The 27,578-nt window shown below is 49.9% G+C and overlaps 1 protein-coding gene and 1 pseudogene across 4 annotated transcripts; one reads left to right on the forward strand and one right to left on the reverse strand.

Annotated features, from left to right (window-relative positions):
* Nucleotides 1–443: 443 nt before the first annotated feature.
* On the reverse strand, nucleotides 444–27,323 carry L3MBTL2 (L3MBTL histone methyl-lysine binding protein 2). Of its 4 annotated transcripts, none has more exons than XM_036251664.1 (17): nucleotides 27,285–27,323; nucleotides 18,049–18,289; nucleotides 16,225–16,358; nucleotides 14,412–14,535; nucleotides 13,548–13,627; nucleotides 11,877–11,994; nucleotides 11,283–11,417; nucleotides 10,907–10,995; nucleotides 7,250–7,481; nucleotides 6,743–6,819; nucleotides 6,473–6,577; nucleotides 5,623–5,770; nucleotides 5,440–5,522; nucleotides 4,913–5,147; nucleotides 4,396–4,461; nucleotides 3,019–3,132; nucleotides 444–2,641 (listed from the first exon to the last, which is right to left on the reverse strand). In XM_036251664.1, exons 2-17 carry the CDS (start codon nucleotides 18,266–18,268, stop codon nucleotides 2,529–2,531), a joined length of 2,073 nt encoding a protein of 690 aa, XP_036107557.1. In that variant the 5' UTR covers nucleotides 18,269–18,289; nucleotides 27,285–27,323; the 3' UTR covers nucleotides 444–2,528. The 4 variants fall into 4 exon arrangements, with proteins under 4 accessions (XP_036107557.1, XP_036107556.1, XP_036107558.1 ...); XM_036251663.1 differs by lacking the exon at nucleotides 27,285–27,323 and adding an exon at nucleotides 22,750–22,826; XM_036251665.1 differs by lacking the exons at nucleotides 18,049–18,289; nucleotides 27,285–27,323 and adding an exon at nucleotides 17,596–17,615.
* LOC118623885 lies at nucleotides 24,296–24,440 on the forward strand (annotated as a pseudogene).
* Nucleotides 27,324–27,578: the final 255 nt, after the last annotated feature.

Below are 27,578 nucleotides of genomic sequence, written 5' to 3' on the forward strand. Positions count from 1 at the left end.
CCTGGAGGAGAGCCAAGGGTCTGGACTGGGCGACAGGAAAGGTGTGAGGTGCCTCTGGGTTTGGTCTGATCCACACCGGGAACCACCGCAGGTCAAGCGGTGGAGCAGGGTGTAGTTTCTTCAGGATGCTGCCCAGCCAGCAGCCCCCCCGCCGCCATACTATCCAAGGGAGCTGAGACACAGGTCCATTCTGTGCCCGGAGTGAGAATGTCCCAGAGGTCAACTCTTGCATCTGTGACACATCAAATTGGCCTTTAGGCCCCAGTAACACAACAGTTATAGACATTTTCATGTCATATACTCACTGTGCCAGGCCAGTGCAGAGGGTCCAAGGGACAAGACACAAGCTAGGCCTTTGGGGAATTCAGTCTTAGGGGAGGGAAAGGGCAGAAATAAGGCTATGTGTGGTTGCTATGGAGATGGACACTCAGGAGACAGGCGACATTTACTCTTTATTGTTCTCTCCACATGTGAACTCACTTTGTAATTGTTACTATGAGGTGGCATATCAGAATACACACTGCTGTAAGGAACAAACATCTGACAAATTTTCAAGTAATGGACCCCTGGGCAGTGCGGCTGTCTACACACACCCCCTCTGGCTGTCTGGAGAGGCCAGTCCAGGGCTTGAGTGGCAGCTAAACTTATCTTCCAGCTCCACTGTTGGAATCTGGGGGCCTCTGTGCCCATAGCACCTGTAGGCATCACTTCTTCATTCAAGAAGGAACTAAAGGCCAAAATGCCATACAAGTCATTTCCCCAGAAGCTCATCAGGCAGAATTGGACCCCACAACCGCAAGGAAGTCACTTGTGCTGGACACACTACCCCCAACAAAAGGAGGGCTCCATGGGCAGGCCCAGGAGCCAGAGTGCACACCTGGGCCATCTTCCTCCCCAGTGGCTGGTGCCACTAGCCAGTCACCACCTAAGTCTGGGGTATGTATATGAGAGACCTGTCGCTGTTTTCGGCTTGTGTTCTAAATATAGTCACTTACTGAATTCAGGCTGTACCAACAGGCTTCTTTTGGGGCCTCTTTTCTGCACCATATGGGGCTCCTAGTGCCTTCAGCAAAGACCAGACCAAATTCTCTGTGAACTGAAAATTGGCTCCCCTTGGGCTGGTCACCCCATCTCTGGGATGACACAGATAGCCCAGTCCTGAGCAGACAGCACCCCCTGTGGCCAGCCCAGACCACAGCAGAAGGCGGTGGGACTCCGGGCCAGCACAGCTGCAGCCTAAGGCAGACCCGCCCCCAGCAGTGGGGTTCTCTGCACATCAGAGGAATGGGCCGAGGCTGCAGCTTCTGCCTTGGGTTCCAGAAGTGGGAATTAATGAAGAGACGGGATTGTTGATCAAAAAGGAGGCAGTTTCAAAGGAAACTGAGAAAAACAAAAGCTGTACTTTGGTGAACACTAGGTGAACTAGAATGTAATTTCAGAGAGCAGCAGGAGTCTATGCTAAGGAGCTAAGGACTTGACAATGAAAGACAGGGAGCCAGGAAGTGTGTCCTGCTACCCCTCTTCTCCCTCCACCCAGGAGCTGCTTCAGGGTCATCTCAGCCAGCAGGGCTGACCACTCCCGTCGCAGCCCTGTGACTCTGGCAGGGCTGTACCTGACCCTGGTTAACAGAAGGGAAGTGAAAAGGACAGGTCCCAGCCAAGCTGGCCTCTGGAGCAGGTTAAGCTCAGTGCTGGAGAGTCTGCCTCTCAGGTGGGGCTGAGCTCGCCTTGCAGACCTGCCTCTCCCGCCGCCCCCGACTCCATCCACCATTGATCTTCCCCAAGGGTATGGCCTATTGTTAGTCCTTCCCTCCTTAGGCCCCTGCAAGCCCCCAACCCAGGCAGCAGACCCCACCTCTATTCCACTGTTCCTTTAGAAATGGGAGTCGGTGCTCATGCCAATAGGTCAAGGCCACCTCACAAGTCACTGAAACCCACATCCTGGTCACTTCTCAGCTGCCTGCCAGAGAAGGGTCTACATGGGGTCCTCTACCTCTCTGGGGTGCTAGAAGCAGAGCACCAACTCAGGAGGCAAGACAGGCCACTTGGTTCCATTTTTAGACTCATCACACCACTCACCACCCATCAGGTGACCGTCTCCCTCTCAAGAGCTGCTGCAGGTCTTTATTTATGTGACTTGCTTGGGCAGGCACACACACACACCACACACTTCAGTCTTGTTTTGTGGTGTGACTGGGCGACGGCCTCCCACACCTGGCAACTGAGTGGTGTGGTGGGTGTGGAGGGGGCTACGGGACGGGAGAGCTTCGGGGACTCTAGACGGAGAGGGAGCCACTCACAGACCATTGTGAGGACCTCAGGCAGCCCCAGTCACTAGGCCTTGCCAAAGAGGGCAGAGGTCACAGGGCGGGTCAGAGGAGACCCCGGCTGGCCCTTCAGTGACGGAGCCTCAGCAGCTGGCTGAATTTATGCAAAAAGGCTCAGTCTCCAACTAAAGTGGGGTGGAAGGTGGTGGTGACAGAGCACTGGCTGGCTTCCTAGGTGGCCAGGCCGGCAGCAGGGGTGGCTCAGTCGTCTGTCTCCTGTTTGATGTTCTCTAGGGAAACGGGCAGCTCTGGACTCGGGGCCTTGTCGGGTGTGGCCGCATCCACATGCTCTTCCTTCACGCGCACAGCAATGACTGAAGAGGGAGGAGGTGGGGCGGGAGAGAGAGAGACTGTGCATGTAACTCTGGGAAGGGCGGGGGCTCAGGATCTCGGGTGGGGAGAAGGCCCAGGCCCTGTCACATGGCACCTGCCCCTCCACTGCCCACCCTGCCCACCACACGAGCCGGGGGCAGAGACGGAGAGGCCAGGCTGGAGCTACTCAGCTCCGTTCAGATCTGGGGTGGGCGTTTGGGAAGCTCTTCAGCCCAGTGGTCTGAGAAGGGTGCTCGGTGCCCAGAAAATTCCCTTCAAAACTGACTGTACTCTTCTGTGTCCAGGTGAGGAAGAAGAGGGGCCGTCTCTGAGCCCTGGAGCAGGCCGGCCCTGCCCCGCCCCACCCAGGGGCTCTTACTCTCATCGGGAACGGGCCCCGACGAGATCTCTGCAGCCTTCGGGGCCTCATCCAGCAGCGGCTTCTTGGACACTTGTCTCAGGGGCCGGGTCTTGGTCAGTGGTATTCTTTTCCCTTTGAATAAAAATGAAATTAAACCCTCATTAGAGTTATATCCATGTATGGCAGGAAGACTGGGTCTCATCCAGTGGTTGGGCAGCAGAGCAGAGGGGACAGTACCAATTTGGGGGATTGGCTTGAACTTCTGATATCCCCTCTCAGGCCCTATGTTTCAAGGCTCAGAGCCCTCCATACCCTCTCCTGACCTTAATCCTGCTGGGTGGCCATACCCATTTCTTCACTGTGTGGAGCCAGGTCATGGAGACCACCTTGCCACCACCCTCACCCACTCCCTGCCCCCTCCAACCTGCTGCCCCAAACTAAGCTCCTCTTGGACTCAGGACCTGTTGCGAGTAGGGCCCCGCCTGGGGAAATGTCCCTGATGCTCTGTGGCTGCCCTTGCTCCCACCCGAGGGGAGTAGAAGGGAAGACTGGCAGCCTGGGGAGCAGATGGCATTTCTTCCAGCACCTTTTTATTTTTATTTTTTGCATTTATCTTCAGCTAGAGCGGGAGGGAGGGAGGAAGACAGAGAAACATCAACGTGAGAGAGACACATCGAGTGGCTGCCACCCACACAACCCCAACCGGGGCCGGGGCCAAACCACAACCAAGGTACATGCCCTTAGCAAGAACTGAACCCGGGACTCTCCGGTCCGCAGGCTGACGCTCTAACCGCTGAGCCAAACCGGCCAGGGCTTCCAGCACATTTAAAAAAAAAAAAAATTTTTTTTTTCTTTACTTATTTTAGAGAGAGAGGAGGGGAGAGGGAGAGAGAGAGAAACGTCGATGAGCAAGAACATTGATTTAGCCACCTCCTGCATGCCCCCCACTGGGGATTGGACCCACAACCTGGGCATGTGTCCTGACCGGGAATCGAACCGGCGACCTCTTGGTGCATGGATCGACGCTCAACCACTGAGCCACACCAGCCAGGCTCCTCCGGCACCTTTGACTTCCATACCCTGCAACTGTGCACACGAGAGGCGCCAGTTTCTGCCATGAGACAGCAGGGATGGAATCCCTTCCCTTCTCTCTCTCAAATACAACATCTTGTTCTTCCCTGGGCATCCTGACCACCGCCAGGGACTGAAGACTCCCTATGATGCTCTGGGTCTCTGAAGACAGGATGATGGCCCGTGGGGCCAAAGAGCAAGGGGAAGAGACAGAGGGACTGTCTTCACTACCTAAGTAACAACCCGCAAGCTCTGGTCCCAGGGACACGGTCCCAGCTGATCCCAAGTCTGACACGAGCCAGGCTGCTTTAGAGCACCACTTACTTTTCTTTCCAAACTGTTTCTTTTTCTTCTTCGTGGCCTCTTTGGCCTTTAGAGGTGTGGTTGGCTCTGTTGTTGAAAGACAGGGACAGAGGTGAGAGGCGTTCTGACAGGACACAAAGTAGAGGGACATCCTGAGACTGCCCACCCCTCACTAGCATCCCTTACACTAGGGACACCCAAGAAGGAAAGCCAAAGTTGGGGAATGAGAATGGGGGAGGGGCTGGGGAGGGACTGGAGAACAGCTGTCCCTTCCCACCCTCATCACCAGGGCTTCTTCGAGGGACCTGGGTAGTTTACCTGGGTGCACAAGGGCCCGAGCATAGGACAGAGTGGGTAAGATCAAAGAAGGAGCTCTGTGGGCCAGAGGGAAAGGGAGACAGAGAAGTCAGGAGCAAAGGTGGTCCAGGAGACTTCTCAATCTCATGCCAAAGGATGAGGTGGGCATGGGGCAGGGGGAGTGGTTGGCAGGAAGAAAAAAGAAAAGTCAAGAGCCCCTGAGGGCTGCAAGAAGCCAGACCTGTGGCCACAGGTGGCTGGAGCTGGTAGCCGGTGAGCTCACACCAGCCGACCGGGTAGATGTCCGGGGACTCACAGTCCACCCATTGGTCATACTCGTTGTCCCAGCCGTCAAAGTGGATGCTGAGGAGCCGATGCACCACCCGCTTCACTGTGGCCACGCAGATGAGCCGGGGCTCCATCAGGTCCACGGCTTCTAGCTTCATGCCCACCTTGAAGCCATGGTTGGGGCAGTCCTGGGGAGGAGGAGGAAGGCAGTGAGCCTGCCAGCCAGCTCCCTGCCCCAGTGGGACAGAACTGGGGGGAGGAGCAGGGCTGAGAGTGCCTGAGGGGGAAGGTCCCTCTGACCATCTGTACTTTGTGCCCAAGCACCAGACCCAGTGGGGAAGGGACCGCTGAACTATTGGGCGCAGTGCCTATGTCGGAGCCGGCACTTAGTCCTGGAAGTGGCTGATCTCAGCAGGAGATCCTCCTGACAGTGGGCAGGGCCAGGCGGAGTCCAGCCCGGCCGCTCCTCGGTCTCCTCACCATGTTAAAGAGTCTCGATGGAGCTGCCTTCGACTTGGTCTTCTCCAAGTAGGTGTCCCAGCTGAAAGTGTGTGTCTCGTACCCTGGAGGCGCAGAAGAGATGTGTAGGGAGGGGAAGTGGGAGGCATCCAGGAAGGAGCACATGACCACAGGGGTGCTACAGTGTGGTCAGGCCAGTCTTACCTTTCGGAGGTGTGAGCTCAATGTCGTTCTTTTGGCAGAAAGTGGCTGGGAAGATGGCGTGGGAGGAGGCATGGTAACAGAACCAGTCCGAGCCATCTGTGGAGGGCCCCCCATCTACACAGATCATCAGGTAGCCATCCAGGAGAACCTGAGGGTGGAGGAGTAGAAGCGGGGCAGATAGAGAACATGGTGTCATGAGCGGTGCACCCCCAGCCCAGGGCAAGGTGGCTGTGGTGGGGACACGAGGCCATGGATCCCACCAGCGCTAGACGTCAGCTTCCCTGAGCTGCTGCTCCAGAGCCCCGGCAGTTCTGTAACCTGCGCTGGTGGGATGACTGACCTTCCTCACCGGGCAGCAATCTGCCAACAGGGCCTGTATCTGTCTTTCTGCCACTGTGTTCTCAGTAGTAAGCACACAGCCCCTGCCTGGGGAAGTCATATTAGTCACATGGACACATCAGCTTGTCCCCCAGGAGGGCCAATGTCACTGCTCCTCAGGCTGCAGCAAAGTCAGCCTGGTATGGCTCTCGGCTAGGCCAGCACCCAAAGGAAATGGCATGTGGCTGTGGGAAGGCCCCCACGGAGGTGACAAGGTAGGGCCTACACCTGACACAAGAACAGGCTCAGACCAGGAAGGTGATGATAAATAAACGCCTGTTCAATGTGCCTCGGACCATGACATGAAAGCAGATTTTGAGCAAGGAGCAGGTGAGTCCCCTGCTCACAGAGATCAGGTACTCCAGGGGCAGCCAGCCTTGGGGTGTGGATGGACATGGAGTGCAGGGCTCTGCACCGGCTCCGTCCCCTGAGAAAGCTACACTGGAGGCTGGAGGGCCAGCCACAGGCTCACCTTGCAGATGGTTGCCACACAGATGTTGCCCAGATTCAGGGGGTCAATGGCCTCCAGCTTCATCCCCTCCTCAAACCAACCACCTTCTGTGTAGACAGCTCGAACCTTAAAGGAACAGGACAGGTGGGGAAGCTGGGTCAGCCCAAGTGAAGGTTGGGGGGAGCAGGCCTCACCTGCCATAGGCCTCGGAAGGCAACAGGGAGGACCAGGGTCCTAAGGCCTAGAATGGACCCCTGGTCAAGAGGAAAGTGCCCAAAGACTGTTTCTCACCTTCTTGAACAGGTAAGGAACAGCATCACAGTAGATTTTCCGGAAGGTGGGATGGTGGGCCATGTCGCTGCGCCTCTCTTTTGGGGACATGGCAGAGGGAGTGAGGGAGAGAAGGGAGTTGAAGGCTGTAACAGGGCCATTGCTACACTCCCCTAGAAATGTGGGTGCTGCCCTGCATATGCTCCGATCTGCATCTCAGCCCCACCCCACCTAGACTAGGAGACCGAAAACGTCAGACACTCTCCATAGAACTATTCAGCCCTTAAGAACCCGGCTCTTTCCGTGTGACAAGGGAGAAGATGAGACCTGGAGTCTCTAGTTCCAAATCAATTTTACCACTTACAAGCTGAGTGACTTTGTCAAGTCACTCACCCTCTCTGGGCCATAGTATTGGCAGGGTGGAGACGATCACCTCTACCAGACCATTGTTGTGGGGTATAAAGGTGCTCCCACCCAGGCCTTGGGGCAGCAGAGCCCGGGGTCATGCTGGCCTGGGGCTCTGCTAACCTGACAGCTTGATGCCATGGCCAACACGCCGGGACCAACCCACTGGATGGATCAGGGGGCTCCACATGTGGCACCAAAAGTCATCATCACTGTCGCCGTCCTCGTAGAGGAGTCGTAGGCGACCCCCAATTACTGTGTCCACCACAGCCATGCGGGTCCGTGACACCTGGGACTTGTCTACCACCTCCAGCCGCATGCCCTGCCGAAAGGGGTACTTCATGCTTTCCACCATCTGCAACATCAGAACACAGGCCTACTGTGAGCATGGAGGGTCCTCCTACCTCCTTCCTGCTCTGTCTCTTAAAAGTAACCAGAGGACAGGGAAAGGGGTGGGGCCACCCTGAACACTAAGTCAAGAAGTGAGCCCCCTGTCCCCAGGTTCAACCCTGGCCTCCAAGTCCTTAGGATGACACTGAGAAGGCATGCAGCTTACAGCGTGAACACCAAGATGCCCGTAAGTCAGTCTGATGGGAATTACAAAACCCTTTTCAGACTAAGTAAGCAGATGCCCCAGAGAGGTCAAAGGACTTGTTCAGAGTCACACATTCATTAGTGCCAGAGCTGAGCCTCGAACCTGGTCCCAGTATCCAGCCTTATACTCCCTCAGGGATCTGCACTCTGATCCCACAGGTACCCCACACTCCCCTCTCCCTCCCAGCCCCCTGCTGATAGCACAGGAAAGCCTCCTTTGCTTTCATACATCTAATTCCAGCTCTGGCCTCATTGGGCTGTGGTTCTGTGGCTCATGGCACCTCAGTAGCAATTCCTTGTCCCCCTCTGATCCAGCAAGGGACAGTGACCAACAGGCCCACCAGCTGCTCTAGAGAGCCCTGATGGCAGGCATGGGTAAAGGGGCAAGAGATGCTCTGTTTGCTGTAACTATGGTGAGGACCCAGTACAGTGAGCTCTGCAGGGCTCTCTCAACCCAGGGCACTGCTGACTCAGGGAGAATCAGCCCCAGCCTCAGCACGGTGGGGTCTGAGCTTTCCTATTTCAAATCCCACCAGCAGGGAAAGTATCTCAGTCACAAAGCAGCCCCCAAAGACCCTCAGCCCTCAACTCAAGGGCTGGAATCCACCACCCCACCACCAAATGCCTGACTGGCACATTTAGGAGAGTGAGATGCAGGGTGAGGCCTGGGTTGGGTCTCTCTGGGCTGCCTCCTCCCCCAGCCTCTCCTGACACATTCTTTTCCTCTGCACACCCCCCCCCCCCCCCAGTGCAGCCCACAACCCAGCAACACTTTACTGCTCGTGTTAATGGTCACGACCGGAACGTGAGCTCTGTAAGGACAGAAGCTAGGTTTGGTTTGATTCATGTCTGCATTCTCAGCCCAAGCATAGAACTAGGCACAAAGTTAGTGTTCAGTTCATGATTTTTCCCAGCAATAAACAAACACGGGCACACACCAGATCTTGGCTGTTGGGTCATTCATTCAAAACGCTTTACTATGCAGACCATACTGCAGGCATCAAAGGGCACGTGTGGATGGAAGCTTCCTCCACAAACCCACCCCTTTTTATCCTCCCTACCCCATCTTCACAGGCAGCTGTGTTTGTGTCCCCTCCAGCATGCACTGCACAACTGGGCAGGTGACAGACAGTAAACGCATGCTTGCTGACTGGTTCACATGGAACCCTGGTCTGCCACCAGAGTCAAACTCCTTGTAATTTAGGCAGAAAAGAGGCCACCTTGATACTCACAGTGGCCTGCACCACCAAAATCATCTGTCTTGTCTTAAGAGCCAGCTGAGAAAGAGTATATGACCATCTTCAATGGCAAATCTATTAGCTGTGCAAGGCACTATGGGAAATACAGGAGAAAAAGCCTACGGTTTTGTTGGAAAGAGAATATAAAAAGATCATTAACGCCCTGGCCGGTTTGGCTCAGCGGTTAGAGCGTCGGCCTGCGGTACAGAGAGACCCGGGTTCGGTTCCCGCTAAGGGCATGTACCTCGGTTGCAGTTTGTCCCCGGCCCTGGTTGGTCGTGCGGGTGGCAGCCACTCGATGTGTCCCTTCACGTCGATGTTTCTCTCTCTCTCTCTCCCTCCCACTCTATCTGTACAAAAAAATGGAAAAATATCCTCGGGTGAGGATAAAAAAAAAAAAAAAAAGATCATTAACAACATATAGCAAATAGGTAGCACCCACTGAGTTCAAAGAAGAGAAAAATCATTTCTACTTAGAGAGAAAAAATCAGAAAATGCCTCCTTGAGGTGCTCGGAACCACCCTTGCTAAAGGACAGCTGTCCATAAGCGAAAGTCCAGGACAGCAACGTTTACACCTGGTGGCCGGGGCTATGGGCGAGATAGCCCCAACTTCCACTCCATCCTTGTTTTTCAATGCTGGCTTCCACCCTATCCATCAAGGTCAAATTCAAATGCCATTTTTCCCATGAAGCCTCCTTAATACCTGTTCCGATGCCACAAAGTCAGTTCAATTTAGTGTCATGGCAGCACCTGCCCTGCACTCCCCTGCTCACTGCTGTGACACCCGGACAACAAAGGAAGCACACTTGTGAGCATCCGGGTCAGGAGACCTGAAGTTTGGCCCAGCCACTTAGGGGAACGAGCCCCACAGCAGGAGACCTGGCCTATAGGGTGGGAGAGACTTAAGTCTTCACTCTGTACCCTTGAGATCCCTTTGATTTTTACCATGTGTATGAATTTTTAGGTTAAAAAACTAAATAATTTTTTTTTTTTATCCTCACCCGAGGACATTTTTCCATTTTTTGTACAGATAGAGTGGGAGGGAGAGAGAGGAAGAGAGAGAGAGAGAGAGAGAAACATCGATGTGAAAGGGACACATCGAGTGGCTGCCACCCGCACGACCAACCAGGGCCTGGGACAAACTGCAACCGAAGTACGTGCCCCTAGCGGGAACCGAACCCGGGTCTCTCCGGACCGCAGGCCGACGCTCTAACTGCTGAGCCAAACCGGCCAGGGCAAAAAAACTAAATAATTTTTAATAATTAAAGTTAAATGCCATATAGCCCTGGCTGGGTGGCTCAGTTGGTTGGAGCATCGTCCTGTGCACCAAAAGACTATGGGTTCAATTTATGGTCAGGGCACATGCCTAGGTTATGGATTCGATCCCCAGTTAGGGCATGTAGAAGAGGCAGCTGATTGATGTTTCTCTCTCAGATTAATGTTTCTCTTTCTCTCTCAAAGTAATAAACATATCCTCAGGTGAGGCTAAAACAAAAATTCAATGCCACACAGGTGATTCTGAAGCACAGCCCTGGGTTAGAACCAAGGCTACTTTGCAATTATTTATAGACATGACTTCATGTCCTCTGCCAGATAGGAAAGTCCTGGACAGCAGGGGTTATATTCCCACAGTGCCTTGTATTCAACAAGCACTTAATACAATCTATTGAAAAATTCTATGAGCAAAGGTAAGGGTCTGGAAGGACAAATGGCAGACAATTTGGTGTGGTCAATGTGGCCAGATCAGAACCTGGGTGGGGAGGAAGCTAACATCCTCCCTTGTTAGGCAGCAGGAACCACCATCCTTCCTTGAGAAACATGGAGCCGCTACAGATTGTTAAACAAGGAGCCTTAGGAAGAATACTCCAATGAGTAGCAGGAAGCACATAAAATGGGAGGGGGCAGGAAGGAGATCACTTAGGAGACCCAAAGGGCTCACTGCCAGACCTTGATATGAAAATCCACAGGAAGTGTCCTGGATCCCACCAACCGTTTCATGAGGTAGCCCTTCCAGTCAGTGAATTTGGCATGGATGGCTGCAAGACAGAAGATTCCTGGTTACACGCTAACAACACTCCCATCGACAGAGGGCGCCAGAGCTGCCCCAGAGATCAGCTGAGGATATTGAATAACTTATTTCTGCCTTTTCCCGGTTAGCAATCACTTCATCCTATAGAACCAGGCTCTACAACCTGGAGCTGCCACAGGGCCTCTGGAACAAAGAAGGCAAGTGGGTTCTGTTCTGGCCTAACCTAAGACAGAGGACACCCCTCCTACCAAAGGCCCTGCAGAAATCAGCACACAGAACCTCTCATCAACTCACTCCGTGGGGGCACCAGGATCTTGCTGTTGATGGCGCACCAGCCGATAGGGTGGACATCCACAGTTCCCAGGTTGCACCAGAAGTCGTGGCTGGCGTCGTTTTCAAAACCCTCATACCGCAGCAGTACTCGGTACCCTGGAAAGATGAAAAGAGCACCAGTGAGAGAGGGTGGGATAGGGAAAGGCATGTTCTTAGGCCTTGCTCCTTCTGCAGCCTACACTGGACTTTCCACTGCCCACTTCAAGAACTCCTTCCAGACAACGTGGTCTCCGCTGTCCACAAGAGTCATGGCCAAAACAAACCCATGTCACTTACTTGGAAAGCAATATGGCATAATGGGGAGAATTAATTATCTAGAGTCTGATTATCCCTGGAATAAACTTAAAAAATGGGAGTTACCAAACTCACCAAGCTTGGCAGTACCCTCTAAGGGCACTGCCCTTAGAGGCAAGGTAGGGTTGCAAGGAAGCCAGAAACTCCAGCAGGTGGGGTTTTTTGGTTTTATGAAGCCAATTTCTGCCTGCAGCATTGCCTACCCATCTAAAGATGCCGATCTCCAGACCCTGACCCTGCTTCAGCCAACGGAACACCCACCTGCGGCCTGGATGACAGAGGCGATCCAGTATACTCGGCTGGGGAGCACAGCGTCACTGTTGAGCACCTCCACCTTCATTCCCTTCATCACATCCTCCCACTGGTCATAGAGCGGGACCTGGGTGGGGACGAGAGAAGAAAGGGAAACAGTGAATGGCCTGGGCTGGCAGAGAAGAGTGCTGGCCTCATGGCTTCATGAGTCATTGCGTCCTTCGCCTTTTTGCATCAGTCATTGGATGCGGAAAGCCAGGCACGGGACAAGGGGTGAAGAAATGAGCAGAATGTGTCTGCTGTCCTTGGAGAGCAGAGTCAGGGAATAGATGCGAGTGGGCAGGGGTGATAGTCAGACAGCCCTGAGTACTAGTCTTTACAGGACCACCTCCTAGCTGTAACATCTTGAGCACATCGAACCTGTGCCAGCCTGTGTGACACATAACTGTTGCTAGTATTTACCATGTGTCAAGCAGTTCTTGGCACAAATATCATCTCCTTCAATTGTCATTCAAGCCTGGGAAGTAAGGATCAGGACCCCCTGGCCTCTCAGCCATCACCATGCCAGCTTTCACACAGCTGTCCACCCACACATTACCCCTGGCATGTTCTTTCTCCACCTCTCCAACTGGTCCTCTCGTCCTGTTAAAGTGCCCCTGGCAGCAATGGACTGCTTTTTGGGTGCCTTCCCAATAACTAATCCTCACTTTGCTGCCAGTGGCACCTCGATTCTCCTTTGGGGAAATCACCTTTTCTTCTTTCTCAGCTTACATTAAGCCAATTGGGGTATCTCGTCCCATCTCCCTGGCCAGAGACTGGGTTCATCATAGGACCTGGAAATGGTTAGGCTATCCAGGCACAAGGGACAGGCTTCTTCAGAGCACAGGAATCAGATGCGTAAAACGCAAGTGTGATGTTAACGCCCCTGCAGTGAAAACGCCAGTGCCAGGAGGGCCAGAGAATTCGGGGCGACTGAGAAAGCCGCGCACCCTCACCAGCAACTCAGGAGTATGAGGCTGTGCTGAGGCCAACTTCTCACTGTTCAGGGCACCCTGCAGAGGTCAGTAGCAGTTCAGAAAGGAGAGGCTAGGAGATGGGTTTACTCTGGTGAGAGGACTCCCAGAATAAAGAGGCCTCCTCCAGGATTTCCGGGGTTTTGGATCAGTGCTGCCCCTTCGAGCCCCGCCCTCAGGGCCACACCCTGCCAGTGTTTCTCAATGACAGGGGTCAAGAAAGCCTTTTGCAGATGTGGGCTCCAGGAGGTATCCACCTCTGCCCCCCAGAGACCAAGAGGCCCAGGATAGTTCAGAAGCACCAAGCTTTCAATGGAAAAACATGAAAAATGGTGAAACAGAAAAGGATTTCAGCTTTGGTGCTCAGACATAGCACAAAGTTCCATTATGTAAACAGCAAAGTGGGAACCTCAGAGGGGAAGCACAGTGCTAGAAGCCCTCAGTGAAGGTTGGAGGAAGGACTTTAGAGAAGTGAACACAAAGGTAACAGGAGTTGCAAAGCTGAGCTTCGACCACCCACACCCACCACTATTCTCTGGCGGTGCCAATGCAATGTCCAGCCTGGAACAGTGCTTGTGAGGCAGCTGGGTGAGATGGGTGCTGAGCATCTGGGTTCCCTGCACCCAGCCCCCCCCCCCCCCCCCCCCGGCATGTCCAGGGCACTCACATGTTTAAAACAGCTGACAGGAGCAGCCTTGTAACTGTGATCCTTCAGGAACTTCCCCCAGTCGAAACCCAAGACCAGCGCTGCAGAACAGAAAAGAAGAGTTGAAGACAGTGGAGTCTGGGAGCTCAAGCAGTAGCCACCCAGGGAACCTGGCCCCTGAGGAGCCTAGAGAAGCAGGTCCCTTTCCCATCACAGCAGCATCTCAATGCCAAGTGCATGGGGAAGCCACTTGTCCTCATTCATGCCCCACTAGTGACCATCAGGACCTTATCCAAAGGCTGCCAGGATCTCAGGAATAGAGGAAACATTCCCCCAAAGAAAAAAGGCTTACATTGTTCAGCCCTCCCCTGACTTGTCATTGGCTACAGCCAGTTTAAATGGGTGAGCAGTCATCCACCCAGGCCCCTCCAACTCTTGTGCCTGTGGAACTGGATTTCAGTCAGAAACTCAGACCACCTAGGGCGGAGTTGCTTTGTGCTTATATTCAATTTGCTCAGAAATTGCTACACACTCAAGAGTTTCCTTTTCTTATCCCACCACCCCTCTCCCAAATAGGTCTGGTTTTCCACTGCCCCAGGGAAGAGAAACTATAGGGCTAGAATCAATGCAAAACAATAGAGGCTAATACATGGCTTTTGAATTATCAGTGGGGGTCCTGCCATTTCAGGGTGATTGCAGGGATTTTCTGTAGTAATCTCCACAATGCCCACCAGGTGAGGAAGACGCAATCCACAGTAAACCTGGGTCAGGGCACTTAGTAGTTGGCCATCTTTTCCACTCCTCACTCCTAGAGTGGGCCACCCAGCCCTGGCACTCCATCCCCATGCTCAGCAGCCTCCTGAGCACAGCCCTCTGCCCGCTTACCGTCTTGCCCCGTCGGTGTCCCATCTGCTAGCTGTCCCGTCCCTTGTGAGTGGAGAAAGGCTCCGATTTTGGCAGACCAGGCTGCTTTGTGCAGGACTTTGGCTTTCTTGGTAGGTGGTTTGCCCTGAAGGGAGGAGAGGATGTGTGTAGCATATTGGCTAAGAACCTAGCTCTGGACTTAAGACTGCCTAGGTTTAAATCTTGGCATGGGGCCAAGCTCTCTGGGGCTTCAGTTTCTCCATCTGTAAATCAAGGTGATACCAATAACAATGCCTAGCTCAGAGAGGTTTCAAGGATGGGAGTCACTGTATGAGCTTGGCACTCAATCAGGGCTTCTCTCTGGTTCTCTGGGGACAGGCGGCAGAGCAGTAGGGCAAGGAGGGACACCTGTTCCATCTTTTAAACCTGTGCTTCCTCCAGAAACCTTTTCCTAGTGGCTTGAATCAGCCATTACTTATCCCTGCGCTTCTACAGACTTATGGCAGAGAATGGGCTTCAGTGGGATCCGTGAACTGAAGGAGGCAACATTCTGTACATACATGATGTTCTGAAGAGGCTTTCATCAGGTGCTCACAGGGGTCCTCCCCCAAAGTTAAAGGACACCGATCCGGTCAGTAATTTTTAACTTAAGCACTGATCAGAAGGGCCCGGAGAATTTATTAGAGAGATCGGTGTAGTAGAAATGTGGGTTTAGAACCCACATAGACCTGGGGTCAAATCCTGGCTCTTCAATTGTATGTGTATCTTTGAACAAGTTACTAAATAATTCTGACCCTTTACAATAGGAATTTTTAAAAATTCATTTTTTAGAGATCATTGGTTAGACTGAGAGTGCCAAGCCCTTAGTAAGTACCTCCAAATTGTAGCTATTAACAAAATTATCAGCTCACTGAGGAAGGATTTTTCTGTGCCTTGACTACAGTCCACAAAACAACAGTAATTGTATCATGAAGGTGAGCAAGTGTACAAAGCACCGAGCAGAAGGCCTGGCTCACTGACTTGCAATAGATGCCAGAGCAGAGGCCTCAAGCTTTGCTGCACACTAACAACACCTGGGGAGCTCTTTAAAGCCCCTGTGTCCAGGCCACATTTTGTCCCAATTAAATCAGAATCTTTGGGAGTAAGACCCAAGCATCAATATTTTAAAAACCTTTCCAGTGATCCCAACATGCAGTCGAGTTTGAGAACCAGTGTGTGATCAGCAATCATAGACAGCATGAAACAACACAAGGCCAGGCACCTGAGATTAGCTTCCAGTCTTGTTCTGCTGCCCTCATCCCACAGGCCACCCTACATAAGCCATTATTCCTCTCTGGACCTCAGCATACTTACCAATTAATGTATGGATTAGACAACATATCAGAATCCTCCTATTTCTAAAACTTCCGTGAATGTCAATAATTAACTAGAGATTGGTAAGACTTTCTGGGTGACTGCCTATGACATGGAGTCAGAGATGAGGCGTCAACTATCTAAACCCACCTTGTGGCTCATTCCCAGCTTCCTTTCAGAATATTTATAAAGCTGAAAACTGTGGTGTAAGGACCAAGGGCGTTTTGTTGAAAACGTATTGAACCTCCCCAGGGTGGAGAATGAAGTGCGTGACGCTCCAGGAATCTGCAAGTTATGAGCTCCATAAATAGATTCCCTGCCCTCTACTCTGATATGATAATAAATATCAGAAAATTTACAACTTCAGATGGATACAAGCAAGGTCTTTCCCAAGCCCTCTGGGCCCCTTGCCATCAGTTGGCTGTTCCTGTCTCAGCACCCTGGGCTCCAGGAAGGGTCTTCCCAAGTGACTGCCTCTCACCTGTAATCTAGCCAAGATACTGGCTTTCTTGGAGTTGGAGGAGTAGCTCCTGGAACAGGAGACGCTGCAGAATCTCTTGGTCTTGGAGAAGAAGGCTTCTCTTGTACCCACGATACCACACATCTCACAGACAGCTGGGAAGAGAACTTAGCACATGACTCACCTGATACAGTCACCCCAAATAAAACAAAATAATGGACCCTTCAAAACCTGGGCACTGCATTAACCAGGTAAGTAAGTCCTGAATCTCTTTCGCCTAAGATAAGCTGCTTGGCATCTCTTGGCTATGTGTCAACAGTGAGGCTAAAGAAAATTCATGAGGAAACACATGAGTGTTGGAAAGTTTGCAAAGAGAAAAAAGGAAAAAAAGTGCCCAAGTCATTTAACTTCTGAGACTATTGTCTTCTCATCTATAGAGAGACTGAACTAGTTCAGTGCCGCAACCCTGACTTCACATTACAATCATGTGGGGGCTTTTAAAAGTGCCCAAGCCAGAGATTCTAATGTGCATCCAGGACAGAGAAACCCTGGACTACATAGTGTCTATAGGACCTTTCTGTTTGTAAAGGTCTAAGATTCTAAGAGAATAATTAGAAGACAGAAGGGAGAGAGATGAATGAAAGGAGAGGGAAGAAGAGAAGACAGCATGAATAGAAAGAAAATAAGATTCAACTGGTAAAGAGTCTTAGATAATTTTTCTAGAGCTTAGGCGTCAAAGAACAGGAGTGTCCTCACAGACCTCTTTTTGCAGGCAATCCACATGCTGAGACCCTGACACAGGTCCAGCAGCTGTCCAAGCATCACATCACAGAAGCCAACTGGCTTCCATATGTTCCATGGGGATTCTTTTTAATCCTCATCTGAGGATATGTTTATTGATTTTAGAGAGAAGAGGGAGGGAGAGAGGGAGAGAAGGAGAGAAAGAGAGGGTGAGAGAGAGAGAGAAACATCAATGTGAGAGAGAAACATCAAGTGGTGCCTCCCGTATGCACCTAGACCAGGGATCAAACCTGCAACCTAAGTATGTGCCTTGACAGGGAATTGAACCCTCCATGTTTTGGTGTACAGGATGATGCTCCAACAAACTGAGCCACCCAGCCAGGTTCCATAGGGATGCTTATCTGTACACCCCCACCCCAATCCTCTTACCCAGGAGTCACTTTATTCTGTATTTCTCTCTCTATCACTTCCAACCCACAAGCTCTTTCTTGTTACTTCCCAAATAGTAATGAGAACATTTTGGGTGTCCTATCTTCTCAATATCCAGGCTTAAAAATCCATCAGCTGGCCCTGGCCAGTTTGGCTCAGTGGTTAGAGCATCAGCCTGCGGTCCAGAGAGACCCAGGTTCAGTTCCCACTAAGGACACGTACCTCGGTTGTTTGTCCCCGGCCCTGGTTGGGTTGTGCAGGTGGCAGCCACTTGATGTGTCCCTTTCACGTCGATGTTTCGCTCTCTCTCTGTCTCTCTCCCTCCCACTATATCTGAACAAAAAATGGAAAAATATCCTCAGGTGAAGATTAAAAAAAAAAAAATCCATCAGCTGTTCACACAAATGTAAAAGTAGCACCATGTTAATGACAAGCACCTAATATGTGTTGAATAAAATTAGTTGTATGAAAGAGTAAATGAAATCAGACTGCAGCAGAGGAAATGATCCCTAGGGATTCTTGGAATGCTTCTGTCTCTCTCACAGGTCCTTAGACATCTCATCCCTTACACTTAACATCAAATAGCCCTTTACACCTGGACACCTCTGCCTAGATCCCCCTCTTCCTCCACAGCCTCCTGAAACCTCCCCATCTTCAGGGACACTCTGAAGGCACCTGGCTCAGAACCACTGCCGTCCAAGGAGCGAGGAGTCCCAGGGCTGAGCAAATGCAGGGGGGAGGTGGGCAGCTCCCCTGCTTCCCTCTCTTCATTTTCTGCTTCACTTGACTCCTCTAGGTAGGAGCTGCTCTCACTGCCCGCACTGCTGTTATAACTCCGGAAACTGTCATAGCCACCAAAGAGTTCCAAGTCGTCATCTTCCTCTTCTTCCTCCATTGGTTCTGAAGAAGGAATCTCCTAGTGCAAGAAAGAATGACACAAACCAGGCAGGAATCATGGCTTGTTGCAGATTGCTCCCTTTCCAGTTCTTGGTCAAGTCAACACTTTTGGGCAGAATGGCAGGCAGAATCAAATACCCCTTTGCAAACACCAGAATCATTACTTTTTTTTTAAATCCTCAGTTGAGGCCCTGGCCAGTTTGGCTCAGTGGTTAGAGCATCCACCTGCGGTCCGGAGAGACCCGGGTTCGGTTCCCGCTAAGGGCATGTGCCTCGGTTGCGGTTTGTCCCCGGCCCTGGTTGGTCGTGCGGGTGGCAGCCACTCGATGTGTCCCTTTCACATCGATGTTTCTCTCTCTCTCTCTCTTCCTCTCTCTCCCTCCCACTCTATCTGTGCAAAAAATGGAAAAATGTCCTCAGGTGAGGATAAAAAAAAAATAAATAAATAAATAAATCCTCAGTTGAAGATATTTTTTTTCTATTTATCTTCAGATAGAGTGGGAGGGAGGGAGGATGAGAGAGAGAGACAGAAAGAGAGAAAGAAACATCAATGTGAGAGAGATACTGGTTGCCTCCTGCACAACCCAACTAGGACCAGGGATGAACTGCAACTGAGGTATGTGCCCTTGACCAGAATCGAACCCGAGACTCATTGCCAACGCTCTAACCGCTGAGACAAACTGGCCAGGGCCAGAATCATTCCTCTTGTTTATACACTTCTCAACCATAATTCAACAGAATAGCTTAACAAGACAGAAAAAAACATGTTTTAGGAATTAACCAACCTCCTTCTGTGGATTTGTAAGTTATGATATTTTATATAATTCAAATAGAATACAATGATTTAAAAATATCCTAAGTGAGGTGCCTCATGAGAACTTTCTGGAAAAGATGTATACAGTCTGCCCTCTATATCAGTGGGTTCCACATTCACATAAAGAAAATATTTTTAGCCCTGGCTGGTTTTCTCAATGGTTAGAGTGTCAGCCTGCAGTCGAGAGAGACCAGGGGTCAGCTCCCGCTAAGGGCACGTACCTCAGTTGCTGTTTGTCCCCGGCCCTGGTTGGTCGTGCGGGTGGCAACCACTTGATGTGTCCCTTTCACGTAGATGTTTCTCTCTCGCTCTTCCTCTCTCTCCCTCCCACTCTATCTGAACAAAAAATGGAAAATGTCCTCGGGTGAGGATAAGAAAATAAATAAAAAACTATTAAAAAAAAAGGAAATATTTTTTAAGCTACAATGTTGCTGACATGTAGCCTATAGTTAGGCCTTTGATGGTTGCACCTATTCTGAACATGTGCAGACTTAAGTTTTCTTTTCATTATTCTTTAAACAATACAGTATAATAACTGTTCATACAGCATTTACATTGTATTAGGTATTATAAGTAATCTGGAAATGATTAAAAGTATATGGGAACCCTGATCAGTTTGCTCAGTGGTTAGAGCATCTGGCTGTGGACCAGAGTCCTGGGTTTGGTTCCTGCTAAGGGTACGTACCTCAGTTGCAGTTTGTCCCCAGCCCTAACAGGGTTGTGTGGGTGGCAGCCAGTCGATGTGTCTCTCTGACATTGATGTTTCTCTCTCTCCCCCCTCTCTCCCTCCCGCTCTATCTGAAGATACATGCAAAAATGTCCTCGAGTGAGAATAAAAAAATAAATAAATAAAGTATATGGGAGGCCCAGCTGGATTGGCTCAGTGGTTGAGCCTCTACTCATGCACCAAAAAAATAAATAAATAAATAAATAAATAAATAAATAAATAAATAAATAAATAAAGTATATGGAAGGATGTGTGCAGGTTATATGCAAATACTATGCTATTTTATATAAGGAATTTTGGTGTCTGTGGAACCAATCCACCATGGACACTGAGGGAAAACTGTACAGGCACACCTCGTTTTAACGCACTTTGCTTTATTGCACTTCACAGATGCTGCAATTTTTACAAATTGAAGGCAAGACCCTCCACCAGCAAAAAGATTACAACTTGCTTTATTGTGGTGGTCTGGAACTGAACTCAGTAGAAATTTATTCTTCCCCCTTCCGTATATGTACACCAAAATAACCTCAATTCAAAAACAATTTAAGCCCTGGCCGGTTTGGCTCAGCGGTTAGAGCGTCGGCCTGTGGTCCAGAGAGACCCGGGTTAGGTTCCCGTGAAGGGCAGGTACCTCAGTTGCCGTTTGTCCCCCACCCCGGTTGGGGTCGAGTGGGCTGGCAGCCAGTCGATATGTCTCTCTCATGTTGACATTTCTCTCTCTCTATTCCTCCCTCTCCCCCTCTCACTCTATCTGAAGACGAATGCAAAGTGTCCTAAAAAACAATTTAAGTCAGAGAAAAGTTAATTTGGGACCCAGATTGCCATAAGAAGGATTTGGAAGGCAGAAGACATACTAGTTATGGCATAATGGTATGTACGACAGCTTTGGACTTAGTTTTTTTTTTTAACTAAGTTTTTAAAAATTAAGTATGCACTTGATGATATTTGTAATGGACTTAGTTCTGAGCCTAACTATCTGGGAGTCTGGGACAAGTCATTTAACCTCTCTGTGCCTCAACTTTCTCATCTATAAAAATATTTGGCTCACAGGATGTGAGGTGTAAATGAGATATTGTATATTAATTGACCTGGCATATAACAGAAAAGGTGTGAAAAGTTTGGGTTCTAAGTCAGGGTTCAAATTCCATGTCTAGTTTTGTTTTGTTTTGTTTTTCTTTATTGATTTTAGAGAGAGAAAGGGAAAGAGAAAAATAGAAACATCGATGAGAGAGAACATCAATTGGCCGCCTCCTGCATGCCCTCCCACTAAGGACTTGGCCCACAACCTAGGCATGTGCCCTGACCAGGAATCAAACCAACGACCTCTTGGTGCATGGGTCGATGCTCAACCACTGAGCCACACCAGCTGGGCTATTTTTTTTTTTTTTTTCAGTATGTTTATATTGATTATGTGGAGAGAGAGAGGAAGGGAGAGAGAAACATCGATGTGAGAGAAACATCGATCAGCTGCCTCACCCCCCACTGGGGATTGAACCTGAAACCCAGGCATGTCCCCTGACCAGGAATCCAACTAGGACCACTCAGTCCATGGGAGGATTCTCAATCCACTGAGCAACACCAGCGTGGCCCATGTCTAGTGTTTTTTTTAATCCTTACCTGAGGATATTTTTCCATTTTTTGTTCAGATAGAGTGGGAGGGAGAGAAGGGAAGAGAGAAAGAGAAACATCGATGTGAGAGGAACACACCAAGTGGTTGCCTCCCGCCCGACCCCCCAACCAGGGCCAGGGACGAATCGCAACCGCGGTAGTTCGCTTAACCTGAATCGAACCTGAGACTCATTGGTCTGCAGGCCAGGGCCCATGTCTAGTTTTGACTAGCTGTATAATCTGCAGCAAGTTGATGTTTCAGTGCCTCAGTTTCCCCATCTGTAAATGAGAACAATGCCACCTATTTTGTAGGCTTTGGGGTAAAAGTAAGAATTAATATATGTAAAGCACTGGGAACAGTGACTTGCACATAGTAAATGTTCAATAAATGTTGGCAATTATTACTGGTTAAAAGCATGGCGTTTCAAACCAGATTTGCCTGGGTCTGAATCCTGGGTGTGCCACTAACTGCTTTGGTGCAAGACAAACGTGCTGCTCTCAGTTTCTTCATTAGTGCAATGGAGATAATAACAAGTCTTCTTTAGAAGACTGGAAGAATGACATATGTAAAGCCTAAATCTGTTTCCAGCAGTTAGTGATTGCTCTAAAAGTGTGAGCTATTATTGTTATTCTCTACTTTCTTCTTCTTCTTTTTTACCCTCGTGGAATTTTTGGGCTAGTCCACTTTATATTTCCAACTACACATGCAAATGCGCTACAAAGGAAACCGAATTCAAACACAAGGTGACCAGAAGCCAAATGATTAAAGAGTGCGTGGGTTACAGGTTGTAGCATTGTGGGAAGGCGTAACAGGCTGAGTTGGGAGCCTGCGGACTTAGCGCCAGCCTCCTCCCCTTCACAGCTGTGTGAACTTCCTGGTGAGCCTCACCACCTCTCTCAGCCTCAGCTGCTTCCACCATAAAAACGAAACAATCACACAAGACTGTTGTGAGTATAATGGGAGATAATGCACGTGAACGCTCTAGACACGGAGTGTTTACTAAACTCGAATCTCCCTTCACGTCACCCCAGGATGTGACAGGCCTCACAGTCCCTAAAGAACACGACCACGCGACAGGAAGGACGAAGATTCGGGAGCTCTCCGATCCCCAACCCAGTTCTCCATCCCCAACTACTTGCCAGACGTGGGGCCCCAGCAGTATCGGACCAAAAGGCAACATCAGTCGCTTCTGGCCCTGCGCAGCCTCAGTTTATCCATCTTTCCGCCCTCCACACGCAAGGCGTCGCTAAAAGGCCTAAAGAAGGGTCCCCCCAAGCTAGGCTCTCCGGGGTTCCCTTTCCCAGACACCAAAAGTTCTTCCCCTCTCACCTCGATGCCCCGTGGCTTCTCCATGAGACCTAACTGTTTCTTCAACCGTCACCAGGCGCAGGAAGCCATATTGGTCTCGCCGCTTTCTCCGAGAGCGGTCATTGGTCGCCTTCTAGAGCCACGAGCCAATCACGCTTCAGAAAACAGGAACAGCCGGTGCCGCCCTCGCCTTGCCCCTCCTCCCCTTGAGGCGGGGAAGCCACGGGCCTTGTGGGACTTGGAGTTCTCCGGTGGGTGCGTGTGGCGAGGGAGTTCCTATAGCGACGTCAAAATCCCGGGGCGCTGGTTTTGCTCGGGCTCTCTCCGGCAGTTTTCATTTATCTAACACCACCTCTTCCCGTCACCCAGATCCCATTCTGCCTTAATCAGTTATTGAGTATCGGTGGTAGTCAGATACTGGTCCAGGCCTCAGAAATAACCTCGCATTTTTCCTAATTAGAAATTTAAGGTGCTCTTGGGCCTGGATGCCTAGCAGAGAAACTCATTTTCAGTTCAGGCAGAAACAGGAATACTCGCATGCCCAATGCTATAAATGTCCCGCATGTTTAAAATCCTGCAACACTGGCCCTGCATCACCATCTCCCAATTAAAACCTCAAGTATGAGGCTCTCTGTCTCGTTCTGTTTGAATTTCCCACAACCTCCTTATAGGCTCCAGGTTCTAGGTGCTATCAGAGCTTTACAAACATCTCAGATCCAGGGATATCCATCACCCCTTGAAAGATGAGGAAACAGTGGCTCTTTGGGTTTAGACACTTCCTTTCTTTTCTTTTTTTTTTAATCCTCACTCCAGGACATTTTTGCATTTATTTTCAGATAGAGCAGGATGGAGAGAGGGAGGAAGAGAGAGAGAGAAACATCAATTTGAGAGAGACACATCGACTGACTGCCTCCCACATGACCTGAACTGGGGCAGGGACAAACTGCAACCGAGGTATGTGCCCTTAGCGGGAACCGAACCTGGGCCTCTCTGGTCCACAGGCTGACACTTCAACTGCTGAGCCAAACCGACCAGGGCAGGTTTAGACACTTTCTAAGATCACACTGGATTGGAATTTAAGAATTAGTCCAGACCTGGCCAGTTTGGCTCAGCGGTTAGAGCGTCAGCCTGGGGTTTGGTTTTCGCTAAGGGCATGTACCTCAGTCGCAGTTTATCCCCGGCACTGGTTGGGTCGTGCGGGTGGCAACCACTTGATGTGTCCCTTTCACTCGATGTCTCTCTCTCTCTCTCTCTCTCTCTCTCTCTGCCTCTCTCTCCCTCTCTCTCCCTCCCACTCTATCTGAACAAAAAATGAAAAAATGTCCTCGGGTGAGGATAAAAAAAAAAAATTAGTCCAAATTCCTTCCCTATGTTATTCTGTGCTCTGATTAACTGAGAATCTAATTAAGTGGAGGCTGAATATGTGTTAAATATATTTATTTTTTTAATAAAAAATTTTTCTTTCTTTATTGATTTTCAGAGAGAGAGGAAGGGAGAGGGAGAGAGAGAGAGAAATATGGATGAGAACCGAGCTGCTACCACCCTTCGCTCCCAGTTCACTGACATCATGCTCCAGTTCCTGCTTGGATTTACTTTTGGCAACCTGGTTGGAATGTAGCTGGCTCAGAATTATGACATACCAAACCTGGCTAAAAAAACTTGAAGAAATTAAAAAGGACTTGGATGCCAAGAAGAAACCCCCTAGTTCATGAGGCCAAGTCCAGCGCCGCCTCCTGGAAGTCCTGGCTTTACTCTTCTCCAGGGCCTCCTCTACATCTGAACCAAAGCTTCTGTCTTATCTCCAGTATGAGCCTTTGCTAGACCCTGCGTTGCTTCGAGCACAAATGGGGCCACAAGTTAAGAACTGTCTGTCCTTACTTTTCCAACATCCTCACCTCTTCTCTTCCTCCTTCCAGCTGCTTGGGAGGTCCTAAGACTGGAATTATGGTGCTAGATTAGTAAACATGACCTTTATTTAGTAGTCTCTCCCTTATTCTTTGGGATATCTACTGCCTTTTTCAAAAGAAAAATCTATGAGTTTTGTATAGATAATCAGATATAAATAATATTGATTTCACAGGTTAGCAATGATAATGAGTGTTTAAACATTTGGTATTAAATCATGTTCTTTCAAAGTAATTAAAATTACAATCTAGAAGCCAAAAAAATAAAAAGAAATATCGATGAGGGAGAACATTGATTGGCCACCTCCTGCATGCTCCCCATTGGGGATTTGGCCCACAACCTGGGCCCGTGCCCTGACTGGGAATCAAACCGGTGACCTCTTGGTGCATGGGTCGATGCTCAACCGCTAAGCCACACCTGGCCAGACAACTCCCAGCCTTTAAAACCCCTCAAAACGAAGGTCCCACAGTGTGCTCTCTCTCCCTGGAGCACATTCACGCCTTCCTCTTCCCCTCCCCTCTTTCTTCCCACACAGGCATGCATCTTCTAAAGACTCAGAGACCCAAGGCCTGCAACTAGGGCAGCAATGGGCAGCAGCAGTTCTTCCTGGGCAGACCCTCTAAACCTGTCCCCAAGAGCTCCTTATCTCTGACCTCTTAGTAAACTAAAGCAGCCCCACCTAGACTCATTTCCCCACCTAATCCCTCTCCTGTTATCCTAGGCTTTTCCTTGTTTCACTGTCTTCAGCTTTGATAACACATCTTCTAAAATTCACCTGGACTCCTATTGTGTTTTTTCCCCCCTTAATGATTTTAGAGAGAGGAAGGAAGAGGGAGAGAGATAGAAACATCAATGAGAGAAAACAGAGATTGGACACTGTTGTAGACCAACGAGACAGACCAGATTCAGACTCCGAACTGGGTTCAAATGAAGAGAGCTTTATTAGCCACGCGGCGACTGTCCCATTCTACTCAGAGGAGAGAGCAGCCCCGAGCTCAGGGGGTGGGTTGCTCATATAGTTGTCTTAGCCCCTGTTAAGGAATTTGGGTTAAGGGTATGGGAGCAAGCAAGACGTACAGAAGCAGATATTTGTAGTTAGCTGTTATGCCTGAGGGAACAATCAGTTTCTGTGTACACAAAGCAATGGTTATCTATACAATGCAGTGGTTATCTATTAGCAGATAGTTCTTGCCATTCCCTTAAAATCCAGGGGGCAAGATCATGTGTTTGTCCTTTACACCACTTCCTATATGCCCCCCACTGGAGATTGGGCCCACAACCTGGGCATGTGCCCTGACCTGGAGTCGAACCAGAGACCTTTTGGTGCATGGGTCGATGCTCAACTACTGAGCCACACAAGCCAGGCTCATTTTTTTTAAAATTATTTTTATTTTTATTATTTTTCAAATCCTCACTGTGCTGGCATGTTTATAACTCCATAATTGATGATTGGTAAATTACTGTGCTGCTCTATAATTGATGATTGGGAAAGTCACCGTATGCCCTCTAGCTGAATCTGTTTAGTCAAAATAACCTCAGTAAATTGGAATACTCCCCGAACCAAGAAATTGTTGGGAGCAGGCTACATGTCTGACAGAGTCCACAAAGTCTGGAGGTCTTGAGTCAGAGACTCGACCTTCCCCACAATCTCAAGGAATTAGGCTTGCATTGTGTTTGTGCAGCTCTGGGCTAAGTGTGACCCAATGTACCTTGAAATACCTGAAATACCTGGGTATTCCTGGGTGTGCCTGGGTGTTCCTGTTATCTGCAAGGCAAACTAATTCAATACAGCATTGTTGTAGCTCTGGGCATTATATCTTTTTTTTTTTTTTTGCACTTATCTTCAGATAGAGCAGGAGAGAGACAGAGAAACATCAACGTGAGAGAGACACATCGACTGGTTGCCACCCACACGACCCCAATTGGGGCCGGGGACAAACTGCAACTGAGGTATGTGCCCTTAGTGAGAGCCGAACCCAGGACTCTCTGGTCTGCAGGCGATGCTCTAACCGCTGAGCCAAACCGGCCAGGGTGCCCTGGGCATTATATCAAGAAGATCCTATTTTCAGTAAGGTATAAAAGGCATGTAGTAAAGCATACGGGGGCTGATTCCGAAGACTCTGTCACAGGGGTGTTCGGAATCAGACGCCAGCTGGCCAATAAATGGCTCTTATTTGGACTTCAATTCTCTAGTGGTCTTTTCTTTGACTCTGTCATGCCACAACATTTGGAGGCCCTAGGGCTGGTCTCCAAGAACTCAGGATGAGTCGCCGGCTAGCTTTGCTCTCTATTTGGCTTTAATTTGGCTCTGGTGGTCTCTCGGTTCTCTCGCGCCACAACACTCACCCGAGGATATTTTTCTCTTTATCTTCAGACAGAGTGGGAGGGAGAGAGAGAAAAACATCCATGTGAGAGGGACACATCGACTGGCTGCCTCCTGCATGACCCCGACCAGGGCTAGGGACGAACAGCAACCGAGGTCCGTGCCCTTGGCCGGAATCAAACCTGCAACTCATTTGTCCAAGGGCCAAACCGGCCAGGGCTGGACTTGTATTGTAAAGTTTTTCCTGCACAAAGTCAAGAACCCATACACTACCAGCCAGCCCTAGGCAAACCCACTAAGGGCCAGGTTCCCTTTCGGGTTACACTACCTCCACTTCTGCTTCTCTTCACTTCTCCTTCTGTCCTCACACTCCACCAAAACGACTTTGTCAGCTTCACACACAGATTCTCTGATGTATAGCCACACCCCTCTCAGCAGCATTTGACATAACTGTGGACTCCACCCTTCCTGAAATGCTGTCCTTTCTTGGGCTCCGTGGTTTTACTCCCACCTCTCTGGCCAATCCTCTCTCCTTTGCAGGGCCTTCCTCTTCTACCTGAATTCATTTTTTTAAAAATAAATATTTTATTTGAACACTTAAAAGTTTAACTTTGCAGCCACT

This window comes from Molossus molossus, unplaced genomic scaffold (genome assembly GCF_014108415.1).
Source record: "Molossus molossus isolate mMolMol1 unplaced genomic scaffold, mMolMol1.p scaffold_m16_p_10, whole genome shotgun sequence".
In the NCBI taxonomy this organism is placed as follows: Eukaryota; Metazoa; Chordata; class Mammalia; order Chiroptera; family Molossidae; genus Molossus; species Molossus molossus.